Below are 24088 nucleotides of genomic sequence, written 5' to 3' on the forward strand. Positions count from 1 at the left end.
CGTACACAATTTCATTCGAACCAAACCGATAAAAGGTGAAACATGCTGTTGATAATCAACAAAATAGCAATACATTTAAGAAACCCATCTTCTTTTAATTGATTTAGAAATGCATTTACGATTTATCACAACATGTTTCGGATGCTGTCAGACACGATTATCATTTCTAAACATCCAGAGACCACTTTTGGAAGCAGTGCAAGTGGCCTCCACTGGCTCCAGACAGCTATGCTTATCTTCAGTAGAAAGGAAGCCATTCTTTGTTACAACTCCAATTTATTATGTGAACGCAGGTAATTGTTAGCTTGTCTGTTATTGTTTTTTGTATGAATATGCCAAGTGTTGTCAAGTTCATAGGTGTCGCTCCCATAGTGTGACGGTCCGCTGTAGGCGTCTATGTGCGTTCATAATATAACATTCCATTATAGACAGAAGTATGTTTGTAGTACGTATGTTTGCTTGGTTGGTGTAAATTAGCAAAGCCCGGGCTCTGTGTGGATTTAGAATTTACTGTATATGAGGACCTGGAGTGGACCCCTTCAGGGTCGAGCATGCTTTTCTCCGAAGGCATCTGTTGCGTCTTTGACGTTGCGTGTTACAATAGGTTGGACATTGTGGCTTATCCCTTGGACACTAAAATATGGCCCTTCAGTCCTTTGATATTGTTAGGACAGTATTAGTCAGGGGTGTATGTAGGCATGCCTGTAGGCTAGCCACAATAATGCACTTTTAGGGAACTTTTTTTACATTTGGATATTCATTATGTTAGAGCCACCAAATAAAAAATTGCAAAGACTCTAAAGCGGCTGTTTATATGGACTAGCCCGTAGGCATGCCAGTATGCCCAAACATTATAACAAATCAGTTTGGTGCAATGGAAATGTCTTAAAATTCTGGATTAACAATCACCTGCTATAGTCTAAAAAAATAGACATGTTATACAGGATTCTTCGATTTGCCATATCAAAAATCATAAAAAAATCTGTTAACGTACAATTATTTGGACTATCACCTGCTAATGCTATCATGGTAATGTTTGTCGTAATTTCATTGAATGTTGGCGTTCAGAATCTATTTAGCATGGTTGGAAAGGGTTTTTTCATATGTGTATTCTTTAAAATTTTCCAAGGGGATAAAACACCTCTCCCGCCTACACTCCATTTGACATATTGTGATTAACATAATGGAAGACCTTAACATATGCCCCATGTATATGAATATAAAAACAGCCAATCAGATACTCTGACGATTATTGTTTAGTGCCAAATGTTAGGGGGACCATAATGAATGCTCAAATGTTAAAAAAGAGCCCTTACTGCACATTAATGTGCCTAAATGAAGACGACACCTCACTCAAGTGTACAGTTCAAAATGCTTAAGATATGTCTCTGCTAGTAATTATATAAATAAGAAAATTCAATAAAAATATTTCTATAATAAGTATTTATGTCTACAAAATTGTCTATCATATTTATAAATATATCAAATCGTCTTTTTTATATATATAAATACAATGATCTTAAGTATGAACTTTGTCTTATTGAAATAAGCTACTTTAGCCTGTTAAGCTTAAGAAGTTTCGAGAAATTGGGGCCAGAAGGGCCATATTTTAGGTCCAAATTAAAATGTAAGCATCTTAAATATATGTCAAAGACTCTGAATTTAATAATTTGTGAGTTAAATAGTGTACATTTACAGTCCCATATATATCTGATGTTGCAGCACACAGTGCAACTCAGATTTGTCGATCAATCGGCACTAATAAGGGGATGATACATCCTAGATTGAATGACCAATTTCGGAGCACTGGTTAAAATACTTAATGCAAGCTGAGTTGAGTTGCAATGGCCCACATTGAATGACCATACACACAAGATTAAAATACTTTACACAAATTCAGGGGTGATAACAGTCCGAATTGAATGACCACTAAAACGTCTCAGAGTAAAATATCTTACACATATTGAGGGGTGATATGGCCAAGATTGAAAGACCATTCGGCAACGATTAAAATTCCTTACCCAAAATTAGAAGTGATATTGAGTCCCTCAGATTGAGAGACCATATGGCCCAGATTAGTATACCTTAAACCAAATGAGGAGTGATACATCCTATTTTGAAAGACCATTATCCCAAAAATAAAATACCTTTCACAAATCAAGGGGTGATACAGCCCAAATTGAAAGACTATTTGCTTAATATCAATATAAATTTTCTGCTTCTATGATATATAGATATGTTTCATGAATTCAAGTTTGTTTCAGACACTATTAAAGTACAAAGTTTAAAAAGAGCGTATAAGTGTTTTTAATGAATATTTTTTCAAGCTCCGCACATGGGCCACCTGTACTCCAGTGTGATAGCAGATGCAACAGCCAGGTACCAGCGATTGAAGGGAGCTGATGTTATGTTCTCCACAGGTACCGATGAACATGGGCTCAAGGTAAACTTTTAAACTAGACTGAGGAATAATGTTTTTACTTTTGAATAGATTAATGTATAAACCGTGTGTCTGTTTTGTAACCGGGTATTCCCTTTAAAGCAGCTATACTTCTACATGTATGTTCTACTAATTAGCTTTTAAAGTGAAACAATAGTGCCTGGAAGTCGGGTCATCAGTAGAGTTCCGTAAACAAACTAATTTTTCCACATTTATTTATATAAAGACCCAAATTTGGCCTGAAATTAACTTTGAAAAAAGAATGCAGGTAGTCTGAAACCATAGATAAGGGGAAAAAAGAGAGTCCTATACACAGATATTTACATTATATTTATGTGTATTCTAAGCTTCAATAGTCACCCAACGTGACCCCTGCCGGATCACAGTACATGAGAAGCCTCAATTAAAGGCCATTTCTGATTTTCAAGGAAGATCTTTTTGAGTCACTGAAAAGATGAGTCAGTGATAAAATAACTTGTCTTGATTTAAATGTGAAAATATTATAATTGGGTTTCTCCCAGCCAGTCGAATCTTGATATCTCCTTTTTATAATACTGCTCAAAAATGTGTAAAAAGAAACAGGGCCAAATTAAGATAAATATCATGTACTATTTAAAGGCAAATATCCCTTGCTTTTTCTTCTATATATCTAATGAAAAAAGCCTATATGTAGTTTGCACTTTTAATTAGAGGTTCCATGATCATAATTGTGGCACACTTTGTGATTGGTGAAATAAAGCTAGTCCATGAGACTGTCCTCGCCTCTTGTTACAACAGGGATGTTGGCTTTGAACATTATTTTTATGCTTTTAGATTCAGCAAGCAGCTACACAGACCAAAACCTCACCAGACTTGTTTGTATCCAAAGTTTCACAGTCTTTCAAGGTAATTTAGATCAGAGCCAGTATGCATGAAACATTTTAAGTCCTTTCCTAATGCGCCCCTTTGAAGAAGGGGGAGTATATTGCTTTGCAAATGGTAGGTTGGTCGTTTGGTTGGTCGGTCCGTCGGTAGACCAAAGCTTGTCCGAATGATAACTTGACAATTCCTGGACCTATTGTCATCAATTGACATGAAGGTCTAGCCTGACCAGTAGAGTACCCCTATTGAATTTAGGGGTCATCCGGTCACAGTGACCTTGAATGCAAAAAGCTTGTCTTTTTGATAATTCGACAATGCTTGCACCCAGTTGGGGGTGACCAGTAGATGACCCTTTTCGATTTTGAGGTCAATGAGTCAAAGGTCAAGTTCATATTTGGAGGATACATGTTTGTCTGCATATATCAGTCATCATCTAAACATGATTAAAAACTCTACCTACTATCCTCACACTTTGAATGGTCATAATCTTAAAACTGCCTTAAAGGCATCCAATGTCAATGACAAATCAGTTGTCATTTCGGTCCATGCATATTTCATTCTATTGTCCAATTGTCCAAATATTCTTGACAACATAGCCCTCAAGGGGGGCATAAAGTTTGACAAACATCTCTTGTTAATTCTTGGAATCGCTACGGCAACTTTAATCTATGTTTTTACCAATATACAACTTGTATATTGGTTAAAACATAGATTACAGTTGCCGTAGTGTGGGCGTTCTTATTAGAAACGCAGCAGAACTCGATGAGAATCTCATTCGAATTAAGCTTGTATCAATGAGTATCTGAATCGGCTATGCGGCTCTAGAGCAAAAAATATTGACAGAAAAGATGTCCCGAAAATGTGTGACATTTTTTAATATTTGGACTTAATACTGATCTTTCTTTTTTAGGGGGGGGATTTTTTTTTGAGGGGGGGGTGTTGTTGCCGGGTCCGGACGGACTGAGGTTCCAAAGTTTTTGAAGCCCTGTATACAACCTACATGAATATGTATATTGTATTTTTGATTCAGACGATGTTCGATGGGTATCACATTGGGTACACAGACTACATCCGCACAACAGAGGAGCGACATCATAGAACAGTAACACATGTCTGGGTGAGGCCAAGGGGTACACATACCTTTAAAAGTATGGTACCTGGGTTTGTCTGTGGTTTAATCTATGTAGTATGAGGTGTCTATGAGGTGTCTATGACTAGAGAAAACATGATGGCAGTATGGAGCTTAGTTTATGGTCTGAAATGATATATTACGCCAAAATACTGACAAAAACAAAGATTTCAGACAAAAAGCTGATCATTCAGGTCAAAAACGTTGTATTTGTTTGTATTTTGTCATATGACTTTAAAATATTATTCCAGACCTGAGTCCAATTCCTGTGGGAAATATAAGACTAGTGAGTGCGTTAGTGCTACAATGTATCTGTTGTAATTAATAGAGATTGTTGACTGGTTTCATGTTTGTGTGTTCTTTTGCAAATTAATAATTTGAATTAAAAACACCAAACCTTAAAAGACAGCTACATGTTTCTCCCGATTCCAAATGGACATTCAGTATCAGTTCATACATAACATATAAGTAGATATATATCATAAATGATGTCACGAGCAGGAAATAACATCACCATGTTTTCCCGAAACATACGGTATTAAACTAGTGAAATAACTCTTGATATAACATCATAAATGAATAGCTTTGAAAATATGCATGCTTTAAGTATAAAAAACAATGAATATTTTTTTTGTATTTAGCATTGTAGATTATGATTTTAGTATGATTAATGAATATCACATTCATGTTTATTTAATATGAAATTTACCTAACATGTTTACGAAAATGTATATATAAACTCACCAAGTTCATTTCAATAAATTTAAGAAAACATTTTATAAACATTCTTTATTGAATGATCAACCACTATCCGTATCATCTATGTCTATAACTTCCCAGAAAATGAATATTTGTAGTCAATTTTCATTTGAACTTCAGAATGAGTTAGTAAGGCGTGGCCATATCTACAAGGGTGATTATGAGGGCTGGTATTGTGTGTCGGATGAGGCGTTCCTTGGAGCTGACGATGTTGTGGACAGAACAGACAAACATGGAAACACTATCAAGGTAAGTTGTGTGACAGTTCTTGTATTTTTAGAGTTCTTCTGGAGAGAAATAGTTTGGTGTCTAATGAGATTTTCCATGCTGAATTAAAGACAAGGATGCTGATAGGTTTTGCTGTCACCTGTTAAACTGCACCAAATAGTATAAAACTGGTAAATGACTTGATATGGTTAACATTAGCAAAATTTATTGATCCATATTTATCAAATAATTCATGTTGATCAATTCAATTCCTTGTAAGTGCAGTCAAGCCAAAAGATACATTGTGGATAACTTATCCAGTTTTGGTTAATGTTTTGGTTTAAAAAGTGTTTTTGATTGATCACTTTTTATCAAATGATAACTGTTGACCAATCAAATTGCTTATAAGTGCAATTTTGCTGCCGTCAATTGTATAGAACCGGTTCATCTTTTGGCTTGGGTGAAGTTAGGGTAAATGTTTATTGATAGATCAATATTTATCCAATAATGACTGTTGACCAATAAAATTGCTTGCACATGCATCCTAACCAGAATATAAACTTGGATAAGTTGTCCACAGGTTATCTTTTGGTAACTTTGTACGTTTAAATGATTTGATTGGCTTATAGTAATTATTGGATAAATATTGATCAATCAAATTTTTTTTTGGCTAACTGACTCAATCAAAGAAATAACCACATTCAAACAAACGGCTGCAGATATCTTATGGAGTTTTATTCAATTCCCACTGAAAAATAACCTACACATGGATGCCTTCCACTGTTTTATATGATCGGCTGCAGTACTTCTACTACGGTAGACTAAAAAGCTTGAATCAATTGCGAAATTCGATGCCATACTCAGTTTCTCTGTCCCAGGTATCAGTGGAGAGCGGTCACCAGGTGACGTGGATGAAGGAGGACAACTACATGTTCTCGCTGTCACGGTTCAAGGACCAGCTCCATGCTTGGCTCGATAAAGATGGTAAGTTGTAAAGGGATTGTTGTAACAGCATTGCCTGAATTGGTCTCATCAACCGCAGAACGGGCAAATTACTATTTTCAAGGGGTATTCATGTTTGTTAACAGGCTTTGTACCTCTAAATATCAAAACAGCTATGAAATCAGGGGGGTACACATATTCCGAATCTGAAACGGTTTAAGTGAGGATTTTGAATCTGAGCTGCAAGATGGTGGCGAAATGTTAAAAAATAGGATTTTTGGACCAGTGTTTTCGTCTGTAAGTATTAAAAGTTGTATCTTTCCAAAACATAATGATGCACATTCGGCTCTTCACTCTCCATGCTTCTCTTGGCTTTTTATTAAAAAGTGATTTAGTTACAGAATGAAAAAGTTATTGAAGGAAAACCTTCGACCAGTCTGATGTTTACAAATGTTATGTGTACCCCCCCTTGTAATGTTGATATAACTTTGCAACATTTCATATTTTTCAATTCATTTAGAAACAGGTTCTGTAGATTTTGACCATATCGTATTCTAGTCAATGTTGCTTAAGAAACTAAAGGTAAGGAACATAGACTTCAAGAGCACTTTGAAAACGATTGTGAAACAAGTTGTTACAACATTATATCAATTACTTTCGTTGACACGATGTAATGCGATAGCGTGGTCTTATTTTGTGAAGGAAAGCGGAGTACCCACAGGAAACCCACTTATCCGGCTTGATGACTACAAAGTACAAACCAAACTCACATCCGCCCAGTCTGGAATTGAACCCGGGTGACGCCTCGGTGAGAAGTGAATCAATGGGCTAACCACTGCGGTAGCCGGACAACCTTACATGAGCATTGGAAACCACAATTTAACTTCAAATAAAAAGATATGAGAAAAGAAGAGAAAACAATACAAACTGGAGGTCTTAATTACATTTAACTCGTCTTCATGGTTTCGTAATTTAACATTGTGAAAAAAACATTGAATGAGATGAAGCATAGCAAAGATATGGGCAGATTACAGTTGAAAATAAATTACATTTTTTTACGTCATGGCACCATGATGTCTCAAAGTGCTCCATGCTGAAAGGGGTTGATTAAAACTGGAGGTCCAATCAATATTTTAAATGAAATGTTCAATACTTCCTCACAATCGATACAGTTGTGTATGTTAAATATTTTTATAATTAAAATTGATGAAATGAGTTTTCTCCTGTCCACAAACTTATAAAGGCAGCCCTTGAAGAGCTAGTATATTTAGGATCATTGTAGTTATAAAGTAAAACACGTTATGGCATTTAATGATCTTAGGGCACCACAGTGACACAAAAGCTATAATCATTTGCTGGTCAATAAAAAATTACAGTAATTAAGACATATCTATAGTTTTGTTGTTTTCAAAAGTACATGTAGATCTTTCAAATTTCAAATTCTAGCAATTAAGGGAGTTTGAAATAAAAATTGTTCTAACTGGCAGCCCATCTATTGGTACAGAATCACAGCTGGAGTATCCATTTGTAGTATATATCACGCCTTCAACTTAAATGATGCAACGCCATTGGTCCAGGACTGGTCACATGGTGACCTCATATTTTTCCATATTGGGTCACCAAATTTATATCGTACCAAAATGGCGTCTATTTTCCAATTTCGATGAATATTCAGATGAATAAATGAAACATTTAGACATGTAAACAGGTTGTCAATGTGGTATATACATTATGGGGTAAGTAGATGACCCAATATTGGATATACGGGGCAAAGGAAACCATATCTCTCACACCCAAATATGGTTTCCTGCGTAACTTATAATATTAATTTCTTGACACATATTGTATTAAAACAATGGATTGATTGATAACCAGCGGTTCGTACATACATTCTTATTGACAATCAGTGGGCGATTTATTTGTTTTTCAGTAGCTTTCATCTTTGTTAACAGATGATTTAAGTGCTTTGTTCAAAAAACAAATTGTTACTAGGTTTGTTTGGGAAATTTTAACATTAGAACGCATGTTATTGAAAATGTTGAAACACCATTTTTCTATTTTCAATGTAGATTGCATTGTTCTTCATTTGTACCAGTTTACAAATATTTTCAACAAATGCTGTTCTCTTAATTAATGTTAATTTCTTTGAACTTTCAGAACAACCCTCATGTATGGTAAAATACTACATATTTGTATTTTGTGTAATTTCAAATGGTTCCACTTTTTTCCAGTGATTCAGCCACAGATGTTTGATTCAAATGTTCGTCGATGGGTGGATGACCTTCGTGACCTCTCAGTGTCAAGGTCAAAGTCTCGTCTGACCTGGGGAATCCCAGTACCAGGAGACAATACACAGACAGTAAGTTGGTCAGTTATACTAACATAAGTTTTTCCTCTATTGGCCAAAGGCATCAAGCATCAGAATTTAGTATTATGGTTAATGAAGCTATCAGAGAACTTGTTTAATTGTTAGTTGGATACCTTAAATATCGCAGTTAAGAAAAGAATGGAGGTCGACCATATAGATCCACACATCTGTTTAATAAATACAACTACACTTGTAGTTTAGAGGTAATTTTACCTCGATTCAGTTATATACAGTGTATCAATATATAGGTACAATATATTATAGGTCAAAGGTCATGGTGAATAAATATAGAGGTACACATCTTTCTCATAAATACTACTACACTTGTACATTTAGTTAGAGGTAATTTTACCTCTATTCAGTTGGGTAAAATGTAACAATATATGGGTACAATATCTTGGTCAAATGTCAAGGTGAAAAAAAAAGGATGAGTGCTTTTGTTTCGTATTAATAACTTTTTTTCATGATCATATGATGTGGATGTCAAATAGGTCAAAGACTAAAGTCGTGTTGACCTTTTTTGTAATAATTACGGGTGATTTGCATACAGTCATTTTTCCTTTTACTTAATAGATTAATATCAACAGAAAAATATGTTAATTATTTACTTACACTTGAACCTTTATTTAATTCCTTTCAGATTTATGTTTGGTTGGACGCATTACTGAACTACCTTACTGTGACTGGATATCCAGATACGGCTGTCTTCCCCTGGCCCCCAGATGTACAAGTTATTGGGAAAGATATACTCAAGTATGTTTGATTTTGAGAAATTGGGAATTCTGATCATTTTGCAGGACTGGTTATCAAATAAATTGTGAAAAACATCAGCTATGAATGTACCATTATGTAACATGATGGTAGTCATCAACTAAAACTATATCAGGGTTCCCATTGTCAGGGAAAAATCAGAGAAATTGTGTGATTTTTTTCGAGGTCAGGGAATATTTAATTGGGTCAGGGAAATTTGGGAAATGGGAAAAGCCAGGGAACTTTTGCTGATGCTGAGAATTAGGGTCAATTGGAAAAGCAGAAAGAAGGTAATAATTTTGAAATTAAAAAGGTAAATTAAGGAAAAGCCATAGACTATATAAGAAGAGGTGGTAAGGGTTGGCTGATGGGGGGGGGATGGGGGCAAACATTATTAATTATGCTCAAAGATGACCAATTAAGCTCTCTTGAACATCAATAGTTTTGTCAGGGAGAATTGGGATTTGGTCAAGGAAAAGTCAGGGAATTTTATTTCTTATGATTTGTGTATATATGTGTTCATCATTTGATAGTCTTATTCATGTCCCTGAGGCCACATCTAAAACAAAGTTTGTTGGCCATACCCGACCCACATTTCGAGGGGTGGAATGGTAGGGAGGCACTTTTTTAAGCTCTATGGCGCGGTGTCCGTCGTCCCTGCATTGGTCTCTGTAAATAATTGCTTGTGAATGCAATACAGTCTTTAGTTTTGATTGTATCTTAATCTAACTTAAATACGTGTATAAGTTAGATATCCATGAGAGCTCGGTTCCTTTAGAAACTATGAGAGCTCATAACCTTTAGAAAACCAGTCAAATCCACCCATGCATGACTTTAGGGCCCTTGCAGTGATGCATTATTTTCAAAGGGAGACAACTTTGTACAGAGAGTCTGGTATAATTGTAATAGGTTTTTTCCCTTTTCTGGAAAACCAAAAGTATTCTCTAAGGGAGACATTATTGTACAGAGAGTTGTGTATTATTTTAGTACTTGCCCTTTGTGAAACATAGACTGATTGCTTAACTTTGATTATGAGTTCATTATATAACAAAAAATTCATGCCAGTAGAGTGGCCTCTTGTTTTTTTATACCTCCTAACCATTTTATTCCGTTATGAAAATTGAAAAATAAAAAAATCAAGAGGCTTAAACAACAGTGGTATTGTTAAAGTAGATCGAGTAAGGCAAACATAGTATTTTTAATTGTTGCCTAATCCTTGCATATTTTCATAAGACAAACAAGTACCTAGGTCACGATATAATATATTTCAGGATCAATATTCATAATTGCTGTCTTCATTTGTTTGTGTAGTGGTAATTGTTGTAAGTCATATTGTACAGATTTCATACTGTATTCATGCAAGGGTACCTTGCTGACAAAATATTGTGTTGGAATTTCTTGCTGCAGATTCCATGCTGTATACTGGCCAGCATTTCTCACTGCCCTGGGGTTAGAGCTACCAAAAAAGATTTTCTGTCATTCCCATTGGATGGTGGATGGTGTCAAGGTACATTTGTAACGTTGTTCTTGGCAATTTGAACTATGTGCTGAATTAAGCTTACATGATACCTCCTGGCTACATGAGATTTAAGTTCATACATGCCATATACCCTTGCGGGGGGAAATCCCCCAGAACTATTCTTATTATTTGTGTGGTTGTGTGTGTGTGATTTGGGAAAAATATAGATTGCTTTTTACAATATATTTTCTATACAACATATATTAATACAGTGCTTTACAGTTAAACAAAAAATAAGAATCACCAAAAAAAATTATGCGCACAGTGATTCAAATGATGATCTATAGAAAATCTCTCTAGTTTAAGGCAAAATGCTTTTCTGATCAAAATCCCTTGAGAATCTATGGTATGTTTGCTAATACTGTACATTATTGTCCTGAAATATTATTTTCACTGAAGATAGGTCAATGTTAAAAGGACAGTTGCAGAATTTCACCTTACCTACATTGATATTCTCTATCTGAGTGTTCCAAAACTAATTGCAGTAATTGGTTATGCATGGTAAAGATTGCAAATTATTATATGCTTTTCCGTGGTTAACAGAGATTTATGAGTGAAATCAAAATGATATTTCACTGTTGCAAACAGTGAAAATGTCAAACAGATATTTTTCACTGTTTTAAAATTTTAGCCCGCTCTCAGTTCCAAATCCAAAATTTTAGCCTGCTCTCAGTTCCAAATCCAACGTCAGTGCACACAGGGTTGGGACTTATATTTAACGATGCCATTTCCTAAATGACGTTCCTTTTACATACAAATTGTAATTAAATGACCTGTTACACCAGTTTTAGGCATATAATGAAAAGAAAAAATGTTTGTTTACACTAAAACAAACAATTTTCCCCAATTATTTGATGAAAAATCTTGAATTTTCCTTACGCTTCAAGACCATTCTTGTACATTAGAGTGATGATTTATCATTATCAAACCGCCGATGAATGAGAATGTTTAAGACCAATGGTATCACAATTTATCACTTAACATTGCTTGTTTTGAATGAAATAAAACCAATGCATATTTTCTTACATAATACTTGTGTAATATAACCTCCACATTGATGTTATTTTGCCCTTATAATTTAGCGGCATTTGTTTTTAACAAAAACAAATAAAAATCTTGATTTTTGGCAGCAAATCTGTAATGTGATAAGAACAATTTTACACACAAGAGCTTCATAACTTTTACTACTTTTGTATCCCAATTTTTTTGGGTTAAAAACTGCAACTTATGTAAGTTCTTACATAAATCAGCAATTATCTAAACTTTCACAGCATTGTGGATTAGACTTGTATAAATATGTGCAGCATATTTGTCTGTTTTTCAGATGTCCAAAAGTCTTGGAAATGTAGTTGACCCAATGGCGCTGAAGGATAAGTACTCAGCCGAAGTACTCAGGTACTACCTTCTGAGAGAGGGAGTACCACAAAATGATGGAAGTGAGTAAAACAGGCAGTATAGTTGAGGGTGCTGTCTCTAGAATACATGTGTCCTAAATACTGACCATTTTCTGTAAATTTCTTTTTTAGGGAACTTTACAACAGGCAGTTAATAAAAAAGTCAAACCACTTCGCGTGAAGCTGAATGTAAACAAACAACTGAGTGCACTCCACATCCGAGATAAAGACTTTATGACTCACAAAGAATTTATTTTTTTACAGTATTCACTATTCGCAAATGACATAACAGTGTCTCATAAGAATATGATAATTTATAAAGTACTTTTGACAATTTGTATGTACGAAAAGGTTAAGACTTTCATGCTAATAAATACATGTGAATACATTTTTTCCGTGCTTGTGTCGTTAGTTATTTCGATATTTCGCTGACACAAGCCCTGCTAAAACATCCCCCTCAATTCTATCAAAATCCCCCTGAATGTTCAGCCTTTCTGAACAAATCCCCTGGAATGGTCTCCAGAAATATGGCATGTACAATACCAGTAGAGTTGCACAATGGCTCTATTTTTTGATAGGGTAATAGGTACATAACTATAATACTTAATGAGCAGTAATGATGATGAAGGGAGTACCATGAAATGAAGTACCAGCTAAATACCAAAATTTAAAAGTATTTCTGCTGAATTGGTATTCACATTAAATTCACCTTATTAACCCTAAAAATCATAGTTTGAAGGGGGGTTATAGGAGCAATCATATGGTTGGTGGTCTGTTGGAGAAAGTAGGTGGAGCAACTGCTTGAACCGTTTAAGACATGTTGTTCCGAACTTGTTTATTTTTTTAGTAACAGCCAATTTGTTTATGAGTTATTAGAGTGAGGAATCTCGTGACTTCAAAGGAGTTTCTCACATGAGGCACCACGGGTCACAACCGATGAAGATAAAACAAGGAGTTAGTGATGTTAATTTCTAAATAACTTTTCTGACAGAAAAGATATGAAAATATTTCTAAGCCTATAAAAGACCTTTATATTTTCTGCTTCTACACATGTGAAATATGTTAGATTTGCTTGTATTTTAATGAACATGCAATCCTCGGTCATATTTTCAGTGTTGCATCGTTCTACAACATTCCTTCAAGTTGAAATTTTGGCCAAGGATTGCATCATTAAATTCAAGCAAATCCAAAATTCTTTCATATCATTTTTGACAAAAACTTTTTTAGAAATTCAAGTCATTTCCTTCTTTGTTAAATACATCATTTGTGACCCTTGGTGACATGTGAGAGCCCGTTGAAGTCACATGATTCCTCACCTGTTATGGCCCTTTAATGGAATTTGAAAGTGAACCACTGTTGTATATATTTGCATTAACCTTTGAATTTCATAATAATACCATTTCAGACTTTAACGAGAAGGTCGCTATAGAGTATGTGAACTCTGATGTTGTGAACACCATGGGGAACCTTCTGAGTCGGTGTACAGGAACCAGTCTAAATCCAGACCAGATTTTCCCTAGGAGAAACACTGATGTGTACCAGTCTAGGTTCAACACAGCAGAGAGGGAAACGTTTGAAAATTTGGAAATGCTAACAGGTACAGTTCAAACTGCTGATCATAAGCATAGCTCAAGAATCAAAGTATATTATATATAACTTACCTTTGGTTTTGCACATTTTAGTTATGAAATTCACAACTAATACTTATGCAAAATTTTGTGAAAGTGAACATTGCCTTTCTAGATTTAATGTCATTTTCTAATTTCACATAATAGTCTTTTTGTTTGCATTGCAGAGACAGTAGACAACTATTATAAAGAGCTCAACTTCTATAAAGGCATCGAGAGTGTAATGTCATACCTACGATGGGCAAACTCTGTAGTAACTGTACACGAGCCATGGAAGCTTGCTAAATCTCAGGAGGAAGGGGACAAAGCCTATGTGAAAACGGTCATCCATATTGCCCTGGAAACGTTACGCGTCGGCGGTATCCTCCTTCAACCGGTTATACCGGACATTGCTGCAAGGTTGTTAAATCGCCTCGGTATTCCGGCGGAACTGAGAACATTAGAACATGCCAAGAAACCGTATCTGAATTCACCCGAGCATTTTCCTTTGGGGCCTAATGAAGGAGCTTTGTTACGGAGATTAAATGTGCCAACAAAGTAGAGATGCTTTCACTGTTGTTTATAAAAAAGATATAACTATATTGAAAAAGCATAATATTTAAATCTGATGCACCATAATAAATTATTAGGCTATATAAATTTTACAAATAAATCTTGTGACTTAAGTTTTACATATCAGTTCCCAGAAGAGAATATTTCAAATATTCAAGGCTTAACATCTGATTAAAGCTGAACTCTCACAGATTGACCGATTTGACAACTTCGTCATTTTTCGTCTGAGAATCAGCTTAATATGGCATCAATGTCTTCATATCAGTCAAATAGGATTACACACAACAGAACAGATCTCAATTGTTCGGAAAACTGCCAAACCTGATTTTTCTTAGAGCATTGTAACGCTTTTAGACATAAAACATCATTTTTTTAATATAAATATTTCAAACTACGATCTGATCTTTTATCGGCAGTCTTATATCACCTGTTTCCAGATGTTTATTAAAAAAATTGACTCATTTAAAGACAAAAAAAAACATTAAGAAGTTGTCAAAACAGAGGCTTGGGATTTTCACTTATAACATCAATACCCTTCATTCAATTCATTTAATACTTCACACAGTTGTTCAGGGCCATAACATAATGAGGTAAGATATTACCCTTTATACAAATTATGGCCCCTGATTGACTCTGGAACTAAGGTTAAAGTTTTAGGGCATGTTGGGTTATTTATTAATAACTTCTATACCCTTCATTCAATAGACTTAATACTTCACACAGTTGTTCAGGACCAACACACAGTGAGGTTACATAACTCCATATTATCCTTACAAGTATTGGCCTCTGTTGACTTAGGAACTTGGGTGAAAGTTTAAGGGCAGGTTAAAGTTTTAGGGCAAGTTGGGATTTTAATACGAAAAAATTATATGTACAGGTATACCCTTCATTCAATGCACTTAACACTTAGCACAATTAATGACAACCATCTTACAATAAAGTCACATAACTCCATTTTAACCCTGAATACAAATTATGGCCCTTGATTGATTTTTTTCTTTTAATTTCTTTTGACAGGCATATTTTCATAAAGGGAAAACAAGTTATTTGAATGACTTGTGTCATTGTTCAGGCGGGCTGATGGGAGGCCAGAATCAAATTCACCTTATGTATCGAACAATTTTAGCTAGGTTTTCACTTGGTATATACGAAGAGTTTATGGAGACCTTTTATGGGAATGGGTTTGAGGCCCCTAGAATCAAGGTCAAGGTCAAAGTTACTATTAATAGAAAAGGGTTGGTATTGAATAACTTAAGTAAGGGTCTACATATTGTGACCAAAATTGGTATATAGGAAGAGTTTAAAGAAAACTTTTCTGAGATTGTGTTTTGGGCCCCAAGAGTTAGGGTCTAGGTCAAGGTCACTGTTGCTAAAAATAGAAATATGGTTATTATTGATTATTCAAGTAAGGGTTGACATAGTGTGACTAAACTTGGTATATAGGACAAGTTTATGCAGAGCTTTCATTGGATTGTCTTTTGGCCCCCTAGTGTCAAGGTCACTGCTACTAACAAGGCAGTCCAAAGGATGGCTATATCTATTGTTTTTTAGTATATTTTGTTCTTCTCGCACCCTGACTGGTACGTTGAATGAAGTATTTTTGATAAAGTGTTACATATATATTGTGGTGACGTCATAAAAATGTTTTACTGCTTTTGAAGAGAAAACACATGTTATAAATATACATGTGTATTATCACATTTGTGTCCATTGTTTTTTTAAATATTAAACTTGTTGCACATAATGATAATGCTTGGTAGAGTGCGCTAAGTATCAATCTGTGCAAACTGTTTAACACTTTCATTAAATACTTATATCTTATCCTCTATTTAGCATTGTCATAATATGGACCCGAAACTTCATGATGGATTACTGGCACAAATTGAGATCAGTTATTGTTGCTAAAAGTACATGAAATGTAAAAGGTCAATAAATCCAGTAAGAATTGACATGTCTACACTGCTAAATGTAAAAAGCTCGTACACAAGCATGTGTACTCTGACCTTTAAATGTTGCGTATGACCTTGACTTTTGAGGTATGGACCCAGATCAAGGTCACTGCACATCATCTCAATGAGGACAACATTTGTACCAAGTAATATGGAAATACATCAATACATAAGTCAGTTTTAGCGCGGAAACGAGCATGTGTACTAAACGAGCATGTGTACTTTGGCCTTTAAATGTCTCGTGTGACCTTGACCTTTGAGGTATGGTCCCGGGTCAAGGTCACTGCACATCGTCTCAATGAGGACAACATTTGTGCACCAAGTTTGAAGTAATATTGTAATCCATCAATGCATAAGTAAGTTATAGCGCGCACACTAGCATGTGTACTCTGACCTTTAAATGTCTCGTGTGACCTTGACCTTTGCGGTATGGATCCGGGTTGAGGTCACTGCTCATCATCTCAATGAGGAAAACATTTGTACCTAGTAATATGGTAATCCATCAATGCATAAGTAAGTTATAGCGCGGACACAAGCATGTGTACTCAGACCTTTAAATGTCTCGTGTGACCTTGACCTTTGAGGTATGAACCCGGGTCAAGGTCACTGCACATCATCTCAATGTGGACAACATTTGTACCAAGTTATATGGTTATCCATCAATGCATAAGTAAGTTATAGCCAGGACACGAAATGTTACAGCCAGACGGACGGACAGACAGATGAAGTGCATTCCTATAATTCCCTCCCCACTCCGTGGCGGGGGATTAAAAATAGATAACTGTTTGGTACTGAATAACTTTAGTTATGGTTGACATACTGTGACCAAATTTGATACATATGTAGGAAGAGTTTATGGAGGACTTCCATTGGATTGTGTTTGGGCCCTTAGGATCAAGGTCACCGTAAGTGTTACAAAAAATAGAAGAAAGCATTTGAAACTGAATCTCTTCTGCCAATCATTAACAAGAGGCCCAAAAGGGCCTATGCTCTACTGGCATGGCTTTTGTGGTCATATCAATCCAGAGCATGTATGTATGGGTAAAAGGCAACAGACATATAGTTTATGTTTTGTGTTTGGGTTACCTGAAAACGTAGCACGTTCAACATCTGAGCCCAGAAAGTATTGTAAGCAGATTAGTTGCATGAACTATTTTAATATGTGCCAAGTAAAAGTCATCTGACAAAAAAATGCTTTCAAAACTGTACTCATAGTAAAATTTTCTGTAGTTTTAAAAGTTAAAAAAAGTTGGTCAAAAGGTCAAAGTCAAGGGCATCCTAGGACAACATTGATCAATTTGAACAAACATTCACAATCAATTGTGCTGAGATGGATGCACGAACACACAAAAAGATTTTCAAGCCTTTCCAGATTTATGTTTACCAAACCTGTGAACCCTGGGTGTGGCCAGTAATGACACCAGGTGCATAACTTAAACATTCACAACCAATTTTGTTAAGATGAATGCGCAAACTACAGAACTTAAAGCTAAAAAATGGCCTTTGGGCTTTCAACAAGAACAAGGCAGAGTAATTCACAAAATCAACTGCAGAAGCAAAAAGCAAATTGTCTCTCAAAATCCTAGACTTGCAAATTGTCTCCCTTAACTCTAGACTTGAATTAACATATACATGTAAACTTGGCTAAAAATAGAATTCGCTCATGCAGACCTGGCTAAAAATAGAAAGCATTTCTTTAAAACTTTCATGGCCCATAATCTAGGCATTCATGGGCGGATCTTGCTGGTTTTCGAAAGGAAACAAGCTTTAATGGATATCTAGATACTGTTCAAGTTTCATCGAGATATAATCAAAACTGAAGACTGTATCGTGTTCACAACCAATTGTAAATACACAATAGCATTTTTTTTATACTATCAAGGGCCATAATCTAGGCATGATGGGCGGATCTGGCTGGTTTTCGAAAGGAACCGAGCTCTAATGGATATCTAGATACTGTACAAGTTTCATCGAGATACAATCAAAACTGAAGACTGTATCATGTTCACAAGCAATTGTTTACAGACGCACGACCGCACGGACGCACGGATGCACATACTACGTACACATTACCATCGCATAAGCTCATCTGGCCTTTGGCCAGTAGAGCTAAAAACCTGTTTTGTCACATCGCGACTCTTGTTCACTTTTTAATTTGATTTTTTTTTGCTTTTGACACAAAATTACATATTAAATTGTTACTGTATTCACTTCTAAGTCATAGCAGCATAGTCGAGCGCTGTCTTACGACATCTCTTGTTCAATTCAACTTTTCAAAGGGTCATTATTTAGGATTGACAGATGCAATACCACTGGCTATCAAATATGACTATCCAATACTTCCGTTATTAAAAATCACTACAAAGACTGTTAAGGACGCTTACTATTTGGTTGTCAAATTACCTTGACTAAAAATACATTATATTGACACTGTACAAATGTATTGGAATTTGTTTTATTAGCATGAAAACAACAAAAGTTTTTCTTATAACAGAGCTTTATACCACATAGTGGAAATAAAATAATTTTCAAATAATTCCAAACAACTGAACAGTCAAAAATTGTTTTTACTACCTTCTAAAAACCTGTCAACTCTAAATCTATAATGCAATAAATAGCTAATATTGCAATATTATATAATATGAACATTTTAAAAATAATTTTCAAGAACAAGTTCAGGACGAAAATGCACATAGCACGAAGCATGTCACACTAAACGCTTAATTTTACACAAAATTAGCACTTAATCACCAAAGTTCAAACCAGCACTTTCAACGTTAGGTTGCATATTACTACAAGAAGCCAAGAATCAAATTAAAATTGGAACAGAAGGTTTTACTTCAAACCAAAATTATACTTAAACTGAAAGAATAGGCCCCAATTTCTCGAAACTTCTTAAGTCCCTTATAGCAGGATTAAGCTATTAAAGCTCAGTATTTTTGTTTTTCAATTATTTGCGTAAGATTTACCGGTACTTCTTTAAGTGTTTTTATACTTTTGATAGGAGTAATCTTTATGATAATCACAATTAACCATTTTTCATCTATCATAATTAAATTTATGTATGTAATTTGGCTAATTGAATTAAGCTACTTAAGCCTGTAAAGATTCGAGAAATTGGAGCCAGGTGTACAATACAAAAAAATATTTTCATTTTTTTTCTTTCTAGATCTACATGTATGTAGTTCACAGTAGACCAAAAATCACATCTGAAAAACTGGTATCATAGTGAGAGCACTTGTCTGGTCAGCGACCAGCACAAAGCTTCGCTCCTCATGTGCAAAGTACTTCAGCCAGTTGATCTTCGATTCATGATGGATTTCTCCGATCTTACAGCAATCTGTAATGTAGCTGTTTCTATTATGAATGGGTGAGGCATGTCCATTCGTTGCATTATGTGGCATCTGATCGTTATCTTCTTCCATTTTTGCTAAATCCCATGCATTGATAGCACAATCATTCCCCCCAGTGATCAACTTTGTTTCAGTAATGAAAGTCACCTGCGAAACACCTTGTGTATGACCATGCAGTGTGAAGAGTTCTGAAATTTGTTTCTTTGTTGCATCGAAGATGGACACAAATCCATTCTCTAAAGCACAGGCCAGGTATTTTCCATCTGGGGACATTGAAAGATGGTGTAAAAATGGCGGATTCACCATGTACACTCCAAGCTCAGATGGGGCATCCTGCAGTTCCTGCATACTGAACTGGTTAACACACTTTGGTCTTGAGAAGTCCCAGTGGATAAGATTACAATCCATCCCACCAGTGAAGATTTCCCAAGGCTTTCTGACGCGAAAACAAGCAGTTGAACAGATATTGGTATGTTTCCTCCTCAAGGTTTTATACAACCTTTTTTCTTGAAGCGAAATTATCTTTATCTCACCAGAGTCATCACAAGCAGCAAGATACTGATCTTTTTCATCCAGGACCAGCTGGTTAATCTCATCCTCATTGAATTGATAGGTTTCTACTGCTGCCTGCAAATCCCTGTCATCAAATACTTTAACAGTGGTTCCAACAGCAGCATAGAATATGTTAGAGTTTGATTTTGATAATGTGACACTCGTGCAGTCATGATCTTGACTTGGGAGTCTATGAAGGAGGTTTCCATTTCTAGCCCATATGCAAATTTCTCCTTCCTCCCCACCAGACACTATTTTTGAGCCATCAGGTGTACTGTCAACACACAGAATGGTGTTTGTATGACCTCCTTCAAACTTGAGAAGAATTTCAACATCAGCATCCGCCATTTTTGTACCTGTAGTTATAAAATTTTATTAATCTATAAATAGTATAATCTTCAATAATCTTATGATAGAGTTTACAATTGGTTCACCACCTAAATTGCTATTTCCCTTTATTTCAATATTTCTTTCAAAAAATTATATTTGTCTTTTTAAGTTAGGTTAGGGTAGTCTAGATTACAGTGTTTAAATAAGCGACGAGGGTCAATTTCAGTTGTCGACTTTGTTGAGTAGATAAAAGTTTGAATATTAAATCTGATGTAAAAGGCCGATATTTCCCTTTACTGGGTTTAAAAAAGAATCATTTAGGCACAGGCAGACTATAGTCTACAGCGACACTGAAATTCAATAAACAACAAGACGATGACGCTGTAATTTGATAAAATAAAAAAAAGCGAAAAGGCACAAAATACACAAACATGAGTGAGCATGAGAATATCTCGTATTTATGTATTTTCAATGCAATTTGGACAATTTTTATCACACAAATCCCGAAAATCACTAACTAGATTTATCTCTGATGTAGAATATATATGCTTAGGAATAATAAGAAATAGTTTGCTTCTGTATTTGTGGTCCATGCTAACAGGGTTAGGACAAAGCCTATACCAAATGATTGTACATTGACAGATTTTTTTACTTTTTATTTAAAAGGCCAATTCTTCGTTAGGAATTTGAAGAATCCCGTATAACACGTCTATTATTTTAGATGAGGGCAAAGGCTAGCTACAATAACGAGCATTCAGGGATGCTTTTTGAAATTATTTTGAAAATTCTTACAAATCCCTGTCTCAAGTCTGCAATAGTCATGAAATTGTGAACAGACTCATTGACGGCCAATCACACAAGAGCCGTGGTAAGACAGCACGCTCGACTACGCCGCTTTGACTTAGAATACAAGAACAATGTAATAATACCAAGTTTGGTCTCTTTATGTCAAACCTAACTAAAACTATTTGATACATAAGGTGATTTTGATGCTGCCCTCCCACCAGCCTGCCCAAACAATGACGCAAGTCATTCAAATAATTTGATTTCCCATTATGAAAATGTGGTTAAAAAAAAGAATATACAAATATGCCTTTCAAAGGAAATTAAAAAAAAAAATAATAATTTTTTTTTAAAAAATCAAGGGCCATAATTTGTATTTAGGCTTAAAACGGAGTTATGTTTCTTGTTGTAAGATGGTCATAAATAATTTTGAATTTCATTAAGTGCATTTAATGAATGGTATAGAAGTTTTTTTTATTAAAATCCCAACTTGCCCTCAACTTTTAGTTGCCTAAAACTTTAACCTAAGTCAATCAGGGGCTGTAACTTGTATTAAGGATATGGAGTTATGTAACCTCATTGGGTTATGGTCCTGAACAATTGTGTGAAGTATTAAGTCAATTGAATGAAGGGTATAGAAGTTATTAAACAATATCCCAACCTGCCCTAAAACTTTAACCTAAGTTCCATAGTCAATCAGGGGCCATAATTTGTATAAAAGATAATATGGAGTTATCTAACCTCATAATGTGATGGCTCTGAACATCTGTGTGAAGTATTAAGTCAATTGAATGAATGGTATTAGAGTTTTAAGTGAAAATCCCAACTTGCCCTAAAACTTTAACCTGCCCTAAAACTTTAACCTAAGTCAATCAGGGGCCATAACTTGTATTTAGGATAATATGGAGTTATGTAACCTCATTATGTGATGGTCCTGAACAACTGTGTAAAGTATTAAGTCAAATAAACAAAGGATATAGAAGTTATTAATAAATATTCCAACTTGCCCTAAAACTTTAACCCAAGTTCCATAGTCAATCAGGGGCCAAAATCTGTGTAAAGAATAATATGGAGTTATCTAACCTCATCACGTGATGGCCCTGAACAACTGTGTGAAGTATTAAGTCAATTGAATGTAGGGTATTGGACTTATAAGTGAAAATCCCAACTTGGCTTAAAACTTGAACCGGACGCCGACGCTGGGGTGAGTAGTATAGCCCACCTATTCTTCAAATAGTCGAGCTAAAAACTGCCATTTAGGTGTACTAGGCCATGGCGTACATATTATCAGCACTTGTCTTAACTCATTGCACAAATTAAAAAAAAATATTTGAATTAAAATCATTTGTAATAAGTGCACATATAAGTATTACTAATATAATTTTTAAAGCCTTCGAGTCGACATGCATGTGTTAACAACAATATCCGAATATTTCGTTAATCCGAATTATTCGTTTATCCGAATATCATTTTCTTTTAAATAAAGCATTGGTAGACATGACTTAATCATTGATGGCATCAACAATTAACAACTTGTAGTTTATTCAGAAAATATCGGTAAATTATACGAAAAAGAAGGCAGGAATTGTTTTAAAACAAATTCACCTTTCCTAACAAAAAATACTTCCGGTAGGTATGGTTGCTTTGATTGACCTATTCTAACGGAACATTAATCGATTAAATAAACAGGTTTGGTTAAAAAAAGCTTGACTCCCTCAAAATAGTATATTCAGTGTGTGTATATCATGTGATAAATTACGTCATATATGCTACGTCGGAAGGCAACATTTGCTAAAAATGAAGACAACAATAACTTTCCTTCTACAACACCATTTTAATTGAAACAAAGGGCAGTCTATACCGCTTAAAGGGCCCCGAAATTTGATAAAGTCATTAGATTCACCAAACACTTCGACAAACCTGTTTCCAAAATCATGTTTTGACAGTGCTCCGTCAGACGGCCGCATTGTGAATAGGTTTGTCGAAGTGTTTAAAGAAACTGAACTCTCAATCAAACTCTGGTAAAAGACCGAAGGCAAGGCTCTGTAGGCGGCGTAGACTGCGCTATGTTTCATTTAAAATGGGAAGAAATAGTGAAGTTATCTTTTTTCATATCAAAATATTGCCTTTCGACGTAGCATTTATGAGTATATCACGTGGTATACACAGACTGATATTGACGAGTGTGTGTTTTTAAGCTTCGCTCGAATTAAGTTGTTTGTTTAGCTCGTCTATAGGGCTGTCAGACTTTTTAACTCCTGTGTCATTTGTGAAATCAAAGACTTTTCAGCCCCTTTTTCATTTTAACCCCTATAAGTGCTAAGACTTGTCACCCCACCCCCTATATATGGCTATTTAAATATATCAACTAGGGTTTGAAAAGTCTGAAATATAGCAGTTGAAAAGTCCAAACAGGTAGGGGTTGCAAAGTCTTTAAAGTGGGGGTTGAAAAGTCTAAGGGTTGAAAAGTCTTCGTTTTGAGAAGGGGTTAAAAGACCTGCTTCCGTCTATTGTCAGGGACAAAATGCACTTTTAAAGCGAAATCAGTATCCCTGACTTTAATAATAATCTA

At 35.2% G+C, this 24088-nt stretch overlaps 2 protein-coding genes across 2 annotated transcripts; one reads left to right on the top strand and one right to left on the bottom strand.

The window, feature by feature from the left end:
- Nucleotides 1–22: 22 nt before the first annotated feature.
- LOC128220105 (methionine--tRNA ligase, mitochondrial-like) lies at nt 23–14670 on the top strand. The gene is made up of 12 exons (XM_052928369.1): nt 23–293; nt 2328–2443; nt 3254–3325; nt 4332–4418; nt 5310–5438; nt 6275–6380; nt 8570–8697; nt 9347–9459; nt 10864–10963; nt 12300–12411; nt 13775–13966; nt 14165–14670. The coding sequence occupies exons 1-12, from the start codon at nt 110–112 to the stop codon at nt 14536–14538; spliced, it is 1713 nt and encodes a 570-aa protein (XP_052784329.1). The 5' UTR covers nt 23–109; the 3' UTR covers nt 14539–14670.
- Nucleotides 14671–18945: 4275 nt separating this feature from the next.
- LOC128218869 (WD repeat-containing protein 53-like) lies at nt 18946–23158 on the bottom strand. Its single transcript, XM_052926610.1, has 2 exons — nt 23122–23158; nt 18946–20759 (listed from the first exon to the last, which is right to left on the bottom strand). Exon 2 carries the CDS (start codon nt 20749–20751, stop codon nt 19702–19704), a length of 1050 nt encoding a protein of 349 aa, XP_052782570.1. The 5' UTR covers nt 20752–20759; nt 23122–23158; the 3' UTR covers nt 18946–19701.
- Between the last annotated feature and the right edge of the window lie 930 nt (nt 23159–24088).

The sequence above is a fragment of the Mya arenaria genome, chromosome 15, assembly GCF_026914265.1.
Source record: "Mya arenaria isolate MELC-2E11 chromosome 15, ASM2691426v1".
NCBI classification, from domain to species: domain Eukaryota; kingdom Metazoa; phylum Mollusca; class Bivalvia; order Myida; family Myidae; genus Mya; species Mya arenaria.

Bases quoted from the DNA above. Each gene is read 5' to 3' on its own strand.
- LOC128218869 (XM_052926610.1), bottom strand. From the start codon at position 20,751: ATGGCGGATGCTGATGTTGAAATTCTTCTCAAGTTTGAAGGAGGTCAT.
- LOC128220105 (XM_052928369.1), top strand. From the start codon at position 110: ATGCATTTACGATTTATCACAACATGTTTCGGATGCTGTCAGACACGA. The intron at 4,419-5,309 runs GTGAGGCCAAGG...TTTGAACTTCAG, and splicing joins GAACAGTAACACATGTCTGG to AATGAGTTAGTAAGGCGTGG. The intron at 6,381-8,569 runs GTAAGTTGTAAA...ACTTTTTTCCAG, and splicing joins TGCTTGGCTCGATAAAGATG to TGATTCAGCCACAGATGTTT.